This window comes from Hemiscyllium ocellatum, chromosome 48 (assembly GCF_020745735.1).
Source record: "Hemiscyllium ocellatum isolate sHemOce1 chromosome 48, sHemOce1.pat.X.cur, whole genome shotgun sequence".
Lineage (NCBI taxonomy): Eukaryota > Metazoa > Chordata > Chondrichthyes > Orectolobiformes > Hemiscylliidae > Hemiscyllium > Hemiscyllium ocellatum.
The window spans coordinates 9,061,582-9,076,327 of NC_083448.1; the positions used below are offsets into that span (position 1 = coordinate 9,061,582).

The window sequence follows — 14,746 nt, forward strand, 5'->3', positions numbered from 1 at the left end:
GCATACAATGTGTTAGTTTATATTGGTAGAGGGATTGAGTTTCAGAACCATGAGGTGATGCCGCAGCTGTGCAAAACTCTAGTACGGCCACATTTGGAGTATTGCATACAGTTCTGGTCACCACATTCTAGGAAGGATGTGGAAGGTTTGGAAAAGATTCAGAGGAGATTTGCTAGGATGTTGTCTGCTTTGGAGGGAAGGTCTTATGAAGAAAGGGTGAGGGATTTGAGGCTGTTTTTGTTCGAGAGAAGAAGGTTAAAAGGTGACTTAATTGAGATATATAAGATAATCAGAGGGTTAAATAGATTGGAGAGTGAGAGATTTTTTCTTCAGATGGCAATGAGGGGACATAGCTTTAAATTGAGGGTTATAGATTTAGTCAGAGAGCAGTAGAGTAGTAGATGCATTGAATGCACTGCCTGCAATAGTAATAGACTTTAAGGCCAACATTAAGGGCATTTAAATGTTCATTGGATAGGCATATGAACGAGAACTGAATAGTGTAGGTTCGAGATTCAGATTGGTTCCACAGGTTGGCGCAACATCGAGGGCCGCAGGGACTGTACTGTACTGTAATGTTCTATGTCCTACATGTGTGCACATGGTAAACACGCATGCAAATAGATGGACAGTCACACACACACACCCACATACAAACAGATAGACATACCCACACTCACAGATGGATTGACATGTATGCAAACAGACAAATAAAGCCATACACATGACACCTACGTAACAGCCAAATGTAATCTGGAGTTTTCCAACTGTGTGGCCAGTTGAGCATTGAACTGTGAAATTTAACACAGGTCCACGTTTCCAAGAACAATTGCTTGGTAATTGCCCTGAGCAGTTAGAGTGATGGTCAAAGCTGACCACCAGGTTTGTGTGGAAACACTGATTGTGTTTGCTTCTTATGAAGGCCAATCCGACTGTTTTCAGCTGCTTGAAGCTGAAACCTCTCCATCTCTTTCAGCAGGGACTTCCCACGTGAAACTCAGACCACTTCTCATCTCAATTATAGCAACTAGCAGCCTGCAGGAGCTGGAGATTATTGTGACCTTGTCACTGAAAATAAAGTCAGTTGTGTGAAACCTCAATTTGAGATCTGTCACTTTGATCCAGGAATCAATTTCACCAATAATGTGGCTAGCAGAAAACATACTGCTCAATCCTTTGGTTTCATTTTCTCTCCTGTTATCTTATTCCCTGCTCAGCCCTGCTACTCTTTATAAAAATCACTCACTTAAATTCTCACTCCCTGGAGCTTGTAGGCTCCTGAAATTGTCTCGCCTAGCCATGGTGCAGAATATAGCCCTTTGTCTCCTGCTCTCCTTCAGCAAGATCTTCAATGGGAATGTTTTAAAATCCATCTGAGAAGACAAAGAGGATTTACTGTGCCAATGGTAGTAGGTAACTCAAAAGTGTAGCATCCGCACGACCCTGGAGGTCAGGCTCTGATTATCTTCTTCAGGTTCTGTTTTGGGGGGCTTGACCCTATGACATTCTATTTCAGTGACAAAAGTGCTATCTATTAAGCCTAACATGATACCTCAGGATTCATATACTTCTACTCTCATGTTAACGCCTGCAACTAATAAGCAAGGCTACGAAACAAATAAAAATTCCTATTGGGCAGCAAATCCGACCAGTTTATGGTGCAGAGACAGAATTTAAGAAACTTGTGGATGAACTTCTGAGGAAAGTCACTATGACCGCATTTGTGTTCTGTAGAAAATGTCGAATCTGTGCAGCAGAGAGCATGCAGCTTTGTTACTTAACAACATATACAGAATATAAATAAACATTTTTTAACAGCAACCTTGAAATCTGGCCTGAGACCTATCATGAAGACTCAAAGGACTCATATTAGAACCTGAACACAGTAGAATATGGTAGCTCCCAAAGCAGTCAGATAGCTCCACCACTATCACATGATAAATAAATTAGTTGGCAGCCCTAATATCACATGTGATGTGTGCTCTTATGGTGCTGATAGCTGGGAGAAACGAATCCAGCAGGAATTTTGTGGTTTGAAACTGAATGTTGCCTCTAAATAGGACTCTCCCTCAGTAATATTGTTCCTGCCAAACCTGAGCAGTGAATGGAGCAATGTAGCGATCAGAAAAACAACATCACCCTGAAGAAATGCAATGGGATCTTCAAAACATAATTTATTCATTTTCAAAACAGCTGGAACTTCTAGGGTCTAGGAAACAAATTAATTAAAAGAAGCATGACAATGCTGCTCTCATTTCATACAAACTTGAAAAATAACATTTGGAACATCAGTGGACATCAGGCTTTTGCTCTCAAATACAGTTAGACAAGAAATTTTGATGTCAATCTTGTATTCAAATACAAGAAACCATCAAACTGTGGTCCACTGTGTGCATTCTTTTTCCATTTCATTGGGGCACTTGGTATGTTGGTCTCTGGAGTTCGCATTCGGACATTGCTACAATCCACTCAAACTAAGCGAAGTATTTCTAACCCAATTAAGGACTGAGGAGTGATAAAAGGTGCTGCAAAACCAATATACAATGAAACTGCTGCACACCACTGATGGGTTGTACTGTTACAAAGCCTTCACTTTTATTTTTCCTAAGGTCTTCAGACTTGAAGAATTCTGGACGATGGAAACTGTGGATACCTGGACTTTACTTTCAAACGCCAATATAAGGACACATTGGAATTTATTTCAAAAGATGCTTTTGAAAAATCACATGATTTCAGCAAACTGCTTAAACTGATTTCTGAGAAACTCCCTCCCTGGGTTTCATTGCTACTATGATTGGATATTGTTTTGGACATCAGTTGAGAAAAGGGCTTTTGCCCGAAATGTCGATTTCGCTGCTCCTTGGATGCTGCCTGAACTGCTGTGCTCTTCCAGCACCATTAATCCAGAATCTGGTTTCCAGCATCTGCAGTCATTGTTTTTACCTTCTTGATTTTAACCCTACTGCAAATTCTCTTGCAAGGATGCCTGCCTTGAAGAAGTTTTCCTCCTCTCTCTACAAGAATCTCAGGGAGTCCCTCTCCCACTGCAACTCCCAGATCAGTTCCTCTGCCTTGAAGTTCTTCAACCATGTCGTGAAACAAACTCGCTACCACAGCCACATGTGCTTCCTCAGTGCCTGCCTCCGTAACCAACTCATCCCACACGGACTCCAGACCACCTTTAAACCATCAGAGTTCGGACCCGAACAGAACAAACTGTAGCTTTATTCCTGATGAAGGGCTTTTGCCCGAAACGTCGATTTCGCTGCTCCTTGGATGCTGCCTGAACTGCTGTGCTCTTCCTGCACCACTAATCCAGAATCTGGTTTCCAGCATCTACAGTCATTGTTTTTACCTGAGGAAAAGACAGCCTGGTTCATCTCTCAATATTTCTCAAACCTGATTGTCCTCATAAGGAGTTTCTGAAAGACGTCTCAGTTTTCTGAGCAAATTGTATCTGCCAAGACCTCAGAGATAACCATCTGAACATCCTACACATTCTCTTTTCTCCCTTCAAGAGCCAGAAGTGTTTCTTTTTCTCATATTGAAAGTCTGCAGAAAGAAATCCATTTTTCCCTTTGTCTGCATGCATGTGTTTTGAATTATTTAAAGATGTAAGCATTTTTACTTTGATATTGTAAATAAGTGTGTTAACCAGATTTGCATCTTCATTTGAATAAGTAATATTATATGAACTTCAGAATTTATCAATAATTTTGCATTTATTTGAGAAGCTGGTTCTTTTTATTAAGTCTACATTCTCAGTCTAAACCAAATTAAACATATAATAGGTCACGAAGGGAACTGAGAATAACAATTATATTTCTATTGTGACCTGTGGAGTAGTGAGACCAGAATCATAGAGTCATAGAGATGTACAGTGTGGAAACAGACCCTTCGGTTCAACTCATCTATGCTGACCAGATATCCCAACCTAATCTAGTCCTGCTTGCCAGCACCCGGCCCATATTCCTCCAAACCCTTCCTGTTCATATACCCATCCAAATGCTTCTTAAATGTTGCAATCATTCTAGCCTCCACCATTTCCTCTGGCAGCTCATTCCATACACATTCCACCCTTTGCGTTAAAAAGCTGCCCCTTAGGTCTCTTTTATATCTTTCCCCTCTCACCCTAAACCTATGCCCTCTAGTTCTGGACTCCCCCACCCCAGGGAAGAGACTTTGCCTATTTATCATATCCATGCCCATCATGATTTTATCAACCTCTAAAAGATCACCCCACAGCCTCCGACGCTCCAGGGAAAACAGCTCTAGCCTATTAACCTTTCCCTACAGCTCAAATCCTCCAACCCTGGCAAAATCTTTGTAACTGTTTTCTAAACTTTTTCAAGTTTCACAACATAGTTCAGAGAGAGAGAGAGACAGAGAGAGAGAAAGAGAAAGGCAGAGAGAGAGAGAGAGAGAGAGAGAGAGAGAGATAAAATTCCTCCTGGCTCGGTTTAGCAGCATGAAGCTACAAAATAATCCACAGCTATTAGAGAATAAGACAACACAAAGTGAAGCCATACATCCCATCATATGTGTGAGGACTCTTTAAAATAATTGTTAAATCAGTTCCATTTCTTCTTGTCCTTTCCTCACAGTCTTTGAGGATTTCCAATCCCTTTTTAAACAGAGATTTAACTTATTTTTGAAAGTTACTGCTGAATTGTCTTCCATCACCATTTCAGGCTCTGAATTGCTTTTGATCTGGAATGCACTCTGTAAAAAAAAAATCATCTCTTTACCTCCTCAATTGATTCTTTACCAATGGCCACAAACCTCTGCTTTCTGCTGACTGACTCTTCTAACACTGCAATTAGTTTCTCCTCATTGACTGAAAATATTCACAATTTAAAAAAAATCCTCTCCCAGTTTCTCCTTAATTTTTTCTGCTTCAAGGAAACAAACTCCAGTTTCACCAGCCTCTCCACACAACCAAACTCTCTTTTGTCATGCCAGCCAAAACATTCCACTCCAATAAATCTCTTCTGCATTATCTCTGAGCCTCAATGTCTTTCCTAACATATAGTAGGCAGAACTGGACACATTGTTCTAAATAAACCTAATCAGGGTTCCAGAAAGGTTTAGCTTCCTTGACTTTTCTGTAACTTGGGGACAGATGCAGGCAATATCTATTAGGTGAGTTGTCTACCCGAGTACTTGCACCATCTCAGCATCTTCACAGCCAGCCATATCAATACTGGGACGTGGCAATATAATCGCTCACACAACGTCAAGTGGCTCAGTTCTTTAGATCCTCATGGGAAGACTGCTGAATTTTTATATCAATGAACTGCTTCCCCAGTGGTGGTCTTTAAAATGTACTGATTAAGAATGGTGCATGTTTAATCCTGGGGCTGCCTTGAACCAGATGTATCAGTAAAGAAGCTGTCAGGACTCTTCTTGCTATTGGTCATCCAATGTCCTCACAGAAGGTGTCTGCGGACTGGATTGCATATGGCTGTGTTGCTTCTGTAGCTGAACAGCCCTCTGATTGTCAGGGACTATGAAAAAGAGCAATTGCTATCCAGAAGCCCAACCTTGTAAGATTCAGACAGGAGAAAATACTGGCAAGCAAAGTTACTGAGCACAGTAGCTGCCAGGACTTAATTCCCATAAAAAGGACAGAAATTTGAAATACAAATCAATACAAAATTGGTCTGTTGGCATCTGGATATCAAAAAGACAAATTTGGATTTAAGGCATTGCTCACCTCTAGATGCAGTGTCTGGTATCCACACTGAGTGTTGATGACATCTCCCTAAACGGAAAGAAGCAGCAGATTATTAATTGGCAGCTATCACTTAGTGTCAGACATCAACCATTCATCTCCCTGGAATGAAATGGAAAAATGGAAGAAGACTTTAATCATAATTAATCAACCAGTAGAGAACAACAACAACAGGACCTTATGTTTAAATAGCTTTAACGCAGAAAACATCCCATCAGCTTTATTGCAACATTACAAAATAAAATATGAAACCAGGCAAGAAGAGGTGTGAGGTCAAGCAACTAAAGGTTTGTTCAGAGGTAGGTGAGTGTTTGTAAGGAGAGAAATAAGGAAGTGAGATGGAGTTGTGGAAGGAGAGTACTCCAGAGCTTAGACTCTAGGCAGTTGAGGTCACAGTCACCAATGGGGTAACAATTCAAATCAGGAATCTCCCAAAGACAGCAGTAGAGGAATCCAGAGATCTCAGAGGAGTCTGGTTGGGGGAGATTCTAAAGATGGGGAAGGAGTGAGGTCACAGAAGGATTTAAGCACAAGGATAGAATTTGTAAAATAGAGGCTTTGCTTAACTTCGAGCTAATGTGGGTCATGAGCATAGCAGTGATGAATGAACAGGACTTGGTGCAAGGAAACACATGGGCAGCACAGGTTTCGATGGCCTCACATTATTGCAGATAGAAAGTAGGAGAGTAGTCACAAGTACACTGGAACCGCTGGGTCTGTAGCTAATAAAGAAGTGGATAGGCTGCACAAAATCTATCAGAAAAGTTGTGAGCTTTGGTCATTCCTGATGGGCCACACTTGAGCTGCGAGCTAAAACGAAGCAATTTTAAATGGGAGTAAAACCCCTTCAGCCTTCAATCAAATTCAGTGTTTGATTCATTTCAGTGAATGGCTGTTGATGTGCAAGTATTCAGATCCCCAACAGCACCGGTTGCTTATTGCACTATATTGCTTCCTGCCTTCTGCCTATTCCTTTGTAGGCTTTATCTGTCTCGTCTCATCAGAGGGAGTGGGAGCAGAAGTCAACAGGAAGGTGGAATGTCACTTTTACTTGCCAGCTGTGGTCAGAAGTGCTCATTCTATGGTTACATTACTCCACAATTGATGAACCAGCCTTGGCACCGCTGTAAACTTGCAGTGCAGTGTTCTGAAAGACCTGAATAAATCCGAAAATGTCAAAACATTGAGCAGGCAGTCACTTTAATGTCAGCCAAAGCTGAGAGGTGAACTCTGCGCTCCCTGCAATTGTTACTTAGTCTATCCCTTGGGCTTCCTCCGTCAGAAACTATTAGCTACATGGGCCTACTACCAGCAATAAATTACAATAAAAGATTCTTCTGTCTATCAAGCCCTGGTAATAGATTTCCAAGCAGACAACAAAACATCATGGAATTATCCCATAGATTGGTTCAACAATTTCACTTTGAGTCCTTGATTAAAAGGTTGGAGAAATTGGTTTTCCTTAACCCTCTCACCATGTTATTTTGTGAACAGTGGATGTATTTCTTTTGTTCAGATATCAGAAAATAACAGCAAGTAATAGAGCCCTTTAATGGTCCAGTTTCCCATGCATGGATTGAAAAACAACATTTTCCTTCACTTACATTATTTTACCTTCACTTCTAATCCAAACAAACATGATCAAGTCAGATATTTCACTTCCTTCTGAAACTGTTACTCTGTCCCAACTTCGGCACAGGATAATGTAGTCACTGAGGTTCCTTGCATATATCACCTGATCACAATCATTCTGCTATTGTTGGCTATGCTATGTCTTCAACTGACTTGGTGCTAAATTCCCTCCATAAATATCCCAACGTTTCTTTCCTCCTTGAAGATGCTGTAATCCAAGTCTCATCAAGGCCAGAGAGGTATTGACTGAGAGTCATGGTGCAGAGAACAGACAGTTAAACAATATCCTCATGACCACAGAATTAGGTCAACTTGCAATGGTTTCAATTTTCCTTTATTGTGGAGCAGATGATTCATTTGATATGTCGTGTGAATGAAGAACAGGCATTCCCTGTCTATTCAACGATCAACAATCAATGTTGCTTTACCAAGCTGATTCTAATATCTTTTCATTTACATTGGTGCTAAAGTTTATGTATTTACATCCCTTTGAGAGAATTACCGCAAAGAAAGGGTATTCAGCACATCCAGTCTGTACTGGTTCCTTTAAAGAGCAATATAATTTGTTCCACTTACCTGACTCTTTCTCACTTCCATGACTTTTTTCTCCCTTTCGAATTTATCCAATTCTGTTTTGAACTGACCATTGAATCCGTGTCCACCACCCTTTTAGGGACTATGTTGCAAATCTTAACCACTCATTGCATAGAAAAGTGCTTGATCAGGGTCTTTTTATTTACTATATCCCAACTCTTCATGATTTTAAACACCTCTATGAAATCCCCACTCAACCTTCTTGGCTCTGTTGAGAACAAGCTCTGCTTCTTTTACCTGTGTGGGCTACAGGAAGCAAGCATTCCCAAAGGCAATATGATTACCTGCAACAGAAAACCTTAAACCCACTGGCTGCATTCCTGCCTCCAAGCAGTAGCTCATAAACACCAGCCTAGAGACTTTAGCAGAAGGCCTGTGCTGTCACTTCTATGTAATTGGGAAGAAGTGCTACACTGCACTTATGTTTTGTGATTTTTGGTTTAGATATGAAAACAAAGCCTCTCAGTTGGTCTTCAGTAATCACAGGATTACAGCTCATAGAAGAGCTGCCGAGTTTTTTCCAGGGTTCCTTAGTTAACAAGGCTAAGGAAACAACCAATCTGTGCATTATTATAATGTTATTTGTGAGAGTTTGCTGAGTGCAAATTTGTTGCTGCATTGCCTATATTTGAACATTGGCTGCAGTCCAACTGTACTTCACATAAACAGAAGGTCAGTGAAATGGTGTTACCTGCCCCAACAGCCTCAGATCCACCTATCCCCTCAGTCACCGCTGCAGATTAGCCTTTTTGAGAGTGAACTAATGGGAAGCGACTGGCCCAGATGGAGTCCCTGGTCGTGCACTCAGATCCTGCCTGTACCAGTTGGCGGGAGTATTCACTAACATCTTTAACCTCTCCTTACTATGATCTGAAGTCCCCACCTGCTACAAGTAGACCACCATCATCCCAGTACGAAAGAAAATTCATGCCTGGTGGCACTGATCTCCATAATTATTAAATGCTTCGAAAGATGAGTCATGGCACATGTCAGCTTTAGCATCCCAGCCTGCCTTGATCCCTTGCAATTTGCCCACTGTCACAATAGGTCAATGGTAGACGCCATCTCCCTGGTCCAAGACTCATTCCTGGAATATCTGGATAATAAGGATACCTACATTATACTTTTTGACAACAGCTCTGCCTTCAGCACTGTAATTTCAGCCAAATTCCGATACCAAGGTCTCTCCTCCACCCTCTACAACTGGATTCTCAACTTCCTGACCCACAGACCATAATCAGTGAGAATAGGTAACAACATCTCTTCCACGATAAACCTCAACACCAGTGTCCCGCAAGACTATGCACTCAGCCACTTACCATACTCTCCGTACACTCAACTCTCTGGCCAAATTTCATCCTAACTCCACTTACAAGTTCACTGATGGCACCACTGTTGCAGGCTAGATCTCCAGCAATAACGAGGCAGAGTACAGCAAAGAGATGCATGCTTGGTGGCATGGTGTAAAAATAACAATCTCTCCCTCAACACCTGCAAAACAAAAGAGCTAGTCATTGACTTCCAGAAGCAAGGTGGAAGGGATGCTCCGTCTACATCAATGAGGCTGAGGTGGAGATAGGAGAGAGCATTAACTTCCTATGAATGACAATCACCAACAACCTGTCCTTGTCCATTCATGTTGATACGACAGTCAAGAAAGCACAACAATGCCTCTACTTCCTTAGGAGGCTAAGGAAATTCAGCATGTCTGTTAAGACTCTTACCAATTTTTACAAATGCGCCATAGGAAGCATAATATCTGGATGCATCACAACTTGTCATGGCAACTATTCTGCTCAGGACCATAAGAAACTACAAAGAGTTGTGAACACAGCCCTGTCCATTACGCAAACCAACCTTCCATCCACTGACTCCATCTATACCTTCCGCTGCCTTCAGGAAGGCAGCCAGCATCATCAAAGACCCCTTCCACCCTTTTTATACGCTCTTCCAACAGGTGGAAGATATACACACTTAAACACACATAATGACAGATTCAAGAACAGCATATTTCCTGCTGTTATTTGACTTCTGAATGGATCTATCAGATTTTAAATTTAATGTTGACCTCCCTCTCTGTGCATTTTCTCTGTGCTGTAACATTGTTTTCCTTGCTCTGTTCTGTTACCCTTATGCACTTTGCTTGGTATGATCTGCCTGTACTGCAAGAAAAACACTTAGGTATGTGTGACAATAATAAATCAAATCAAACCGAATCAAATCATTGGATATAAAATGCTTTGGGATGGAATAGGAATGCATGTTCTAAAAGGCAAGTGCAAAGATGTGCAGGTTAAATTGATTGGCAATGCTAAATTGTCTGTAGTGTCCAGGGATGTTCAAGCTAGGTGGATTAGCCATGGGAAATGCAGGGTTATGGGGGTAGAGTAGGGGAGTAGGTTTGGGTAGGTTGCTCTTCGCGGCGGGGTTGGGGGGATGGGGCGTTGGTACAGACACAATGGGCTGAGGGGCCTCTTTCTGCATTGTAGGGATGACATGATTCTATTTTCAAAGATGCTTCCAAGGAAATTGAATGTCTTGCTTAGATCAGTTTGTGTGTCCATCAGGAACTAAGCGCTGCGTGTTCAAGAAACACTGAGTGTAATTTGTACAGAAGGGACACACTCTCTCAATGCTCAGACACAAACCACACAAACTCATCGGGGCCCTTGTCTGGTGATGCGCAGCTGTGTTCAAACAACTCCATCCAGATTCAAAATGTGCTTTGAGACTAATTGGTCTTGTAAGTCTGTTCTTGATTCAACAGATTGCCCAGCTTTGTACAATGGAACATTGCTGTCCACAATGTAAACTCGTTGAACTTCTCAGATTGAGCCTAGTTTCTCACATTCACTTGGAGCTAATCCACCGCACTGAACATGACTGCAAACAAAAGGTCTGGACTTCCCTTTCACAATTTTATCCTTTCCTTCTGTTCCCTTGTTGAGAGCCTATTTCCTCCCTGCTCATTCTGCAATGAGCCTGGAGCTCACTCATGAGTGATTTAGCATTTATAGTATCACAGCCTAATCCAATGTTATCATAACTATGTGGGACGGGGTTGGGCATGTTGCTGCAAGAAATCAAGTTTAGGCACAAAGTCCAACTACAGAGCAAAACCAAGCATGTGTGTTAAGGTCAATTGTTTCTGGTTGGGTGGAATAGTGAATGAAGCAAAATGAAAGTGATGTGAAAGTCAGATGGAGGATATGACCGATCAAAGCCAAAGTATTTTTATAAGTAAAACTTTGCATGCTGCAATTAATGAAGTAACATCAGAAAAGCTGGAAGTACAAGTGTCAGTCAGCATTGGAACAAAATGGGAAAGGTCTCCCTGAGGCATTGAAGAGAAGGCCCTCGTGCCTTTTACAATCCTTCAGGCAGGTGTTCACTCAAAAAACAGAATGACAGTTTATCACAGCAGCCCTTAGGCCTACACTCCTCAAACTGTCCACACTAGATTAAATGGTCATTCGTCCACTGCTAATTGTGAGATTTTACTTTGTACAAACTGGCAAGATTAAATACACTTCAAAAGGGAAGTGACAGACATGATAAGAAGGGAGGAGGAAATTACTTGGTAACAAATTGCTTGCCAGTTAATGTAGAATCTGCCCAGAAGTTTTACCACCTACTTGGATGGTCATAAAAACGACTCAATGGCACTTGATGCTTTCACAGTGAGATATATTCCAACAAGTAGAAGGGGATGGGGGGAGAAATACAACCATAAAATCAAAACAAAAATTGTTGTTCAATCTGAGAGGTATACGGTGCAATTTACTGGAAACAGTCCCAACAGGCGAAAGCACATCAATAAAACTGCATTGATCAAGGCTGCTACAAAACAATGCAGTTCTATCTAATTTCCTGTGAAAAATGAAACATTGCACTTGCAATTAGACAGGAAAAGTATAAATTTCAGATTGAAATCAGAGTAGGAGTGGACCCAATGGCCTCTTGAGATCATAGCTGATCCATCTTGCTCAAGTGCCTGATCTACTGTGCTTTTCCAGTGCCACACCTTGTGACTTTGCCCATTCAATCCCCACCTTCCTGAATTCCCTTACTGTTAAGAAGTAATCTTTCAATTAGAGTGTTATGAAGATATGGGTGTACTGTATCTTTAAGAAAGTTATAAACTAGCAGAACCACCTAACAGCACCAAGTGTTCTCAACAAGATACAATGTAGCATGTGGCCAGCAGTTAGTATAGCTGGTTGCCTGGAGACAAAAACAGATTCCAAATAGGCCAATCAGTTCAAATTATACTCCCCCCAAAAAAAATTCAATCAAGTTTGAATTTAATATATTGACAATCTTAAAAGTCAATGACAATTCCGATGCTTTGGGAGTATAAGACCAGGGACAATTGAACAGTTGGAGAACTGCCATGTCACCAGCACGTTGAGACTGCCCAGAAAAAGCTTTCTTTTAAAGATACCTTTATCGATCTGTGACCTGTGAAGCATAATCCCTAAGAAGAAGATGACACAGGAAAATCCAAATAGAAGATTCAACAGCTGGCGGGTTTTAAAAACTTGAATTTTTGGTAAATTTTAATCAGGGGGTTTTATCAGACTAGAGTTATAGAAAGGAGAAAGTGAGGACTGCAGATGCTGGAGATCAGAGCTGAAAATGTGTTGCTGGAAAAGCGCAGCAGGTCAAGCGAAGAAGGGCTCATGCCCGAAACGTCGACTCTCCTGCTCCTTGGATGCTGCCTGACCTGCTGCGCTTTTCCAGCAACACATTTTCAGCTCTAGTATTATAGAAATGAAGATAAAAGATAGGTTTGCGGAAGGAGTTGTAAATAGCTGCTAGTTCATATTTCTCTGTTATACTTTAAGAAATAAAGTTTTTAATTTTCGCAGATTACTGCACGGGATAAATCTTTTCTATGTTGCTGGTTTAAATTAAGCAGGGGGCTTTACCCCATGTTGTAACATATTTTGAATATACTCAACAACTGAGCATCCACAACATCTAAGCTGGAGAATTCCAAAGATTCATAAGAAATTGTTCCTGATCTCAGTCCGAAATGACTACATGTTCTGATGGCATGCCCCAAGTTGAGAGCCTTTTGCTTCTGATCTGAAATTTGATTCAGCCCCATTGAGGCGATACCTGGATCAGCTTCTGTTGGAGTTGAATGTGGACTCAGCAACACTAGGAAATTGCATTGTGACAATTAATAACAGTGTCCAGTCAGAACCAAGCCCTGAATAGTTCGGAACCAGAGATGTGGACAAATCTGAGAGTTTGATGAGTTCAGCTGGTGAAAACATTTTCAATTAGTTATGTAAGAAAGGTACAAATTAAGAAAATGACTCATTGAGCTATAATAAAGCCACAATGTTATTATTAGCTAAATCATTATGGCTTTCAAAGGGAGAGTCGTGGAACAATTTCAGCTCTAGATGTCACTGGACACAGGGTTCCCATCTGTGCATTGAAAGTCAATCACCAGGATCAGTTTGCTGTAGTTTTGAGACAGATCAAGAAATGGCTTCTTGTTTCCCCCAAAAGGCTGAATAAGCATATCCAGGTCCGAAGTCAGTCACAGCAATTCACATTTGAATTGCAGTAAGCAGCCAATGTCAGGCTAATTCAAATACACATTTGAAACAATGTGTAGTTACAGAGTTTGGCAGTAATCTGGCGACGCAAATGCAATCAATGTCAAAGCTCAAAGAGGTGCTGTACGATAATAGGCAGTTATCCTTTGCATGTCTGGAGATCAAAGATGAACTGTGTCTGCAGGAACACCATGTATAAAGCTCTGGACAAGGGCATGAAAGGTTCTGCCTGAAACATTGACTCTTCTGCTCCTCTGTTACTGCTTGGTCTGCTGTGCTTTTTCCAGCTCCACATTTTATCGATGGTGGCCAGTGAAGTGCCAAAAGGATCGGTGCTGAGTCAACTGCTTTTCATCATTTATATAAATGATTTGGATGTGAACATAGGAGGTATAGTTAGTAAGTTTGCAGATAACACCAAAACTGGAGGTGTAGTGAACAGTGAAGAAGGTTATCTCAGAGTACAACTAGATCTTGATCAGATGGATCAATGGGCTGAGAAGTGGCAGATGGAGTTTAATTTAGACAAATGCGAGAAGCTGCATTTTGGAAAGGCAAATCTCAGGAGGGCCTACACACTTAATGGTAAGGTCCTGGGAGGTGTTGCTGAACAAAGAGACATCGGAGTGCAGGTTCATAGCTCCTTGAAAGTAGAGTCGCAAGTAGATTGGATAGTGAAGAAGGCATTTGGGTATTCTGTCCTTTATTGGTCAGAGAACTAAGTCTGGGAATTGGGAGGTCATATTCAGGTTGTACAGCATATTGGTTAGGCCACTTTTGGAATATTGTGCGCAATTCTGGTCTCCCTCCTATAGAAAGGATAATGTGAAACTTGAAAGGGTTCAGAAAAAATTGACAAGGATTTTGTCTGGGTGGAGGAGTTGGGCTACAGGAAGAGATCGAATAGGCTGCGGCTGTAGAGTGAACAGCCAAGGTCTTTTCCCCAGGGTAGCAGAGTTCAGAACTAGAGGGCCCAGGTGAGAGAGGAAAGAATTAAAAGGGACCTAAGGTGCAACATTTTCATGCAGAGGGTGGTGTGTGTATGGAATGAGCTGCCAGAGGAAGTGGTAGAGGCTGGTACAATCACAACATTTAAAAGGCATCTGGATGGGAATATGAATAGAAAGGTTTTAGAAGGATATGAGCCAAATGCTGGCAAATGGGACTAGATTAATTTAGGACATCTGGCCGGCATGGATGAATTAATCTG

The 14,746-nt window shown here is 41.4% G+C and overlaps 1 protein-coding gene across 1 annotated transcript in view; it reads right to left on the reverse strand.

Moving 5' to 3' along the window:
* The window catches only part of zgc:110329 (uncharacterized protein LOC550500 homolog), a 177,153-nt gene that overhangs the window by 36,658 nt on the left and 125,749 nt on the right, over positions 1 to 14,746 (reverse strand). The window contains exon 7 of the mRNA XM_060856696.1: positions 5,717 to 5,764. Within this exon, the coding sequence (XP_060712679.1) occupies positions 5,717 to 5,764 (48 nt within the window). The remainder of the gene's footprint in view (positions 1 to 5,716; positions 5,765 to 14,746) is intronic.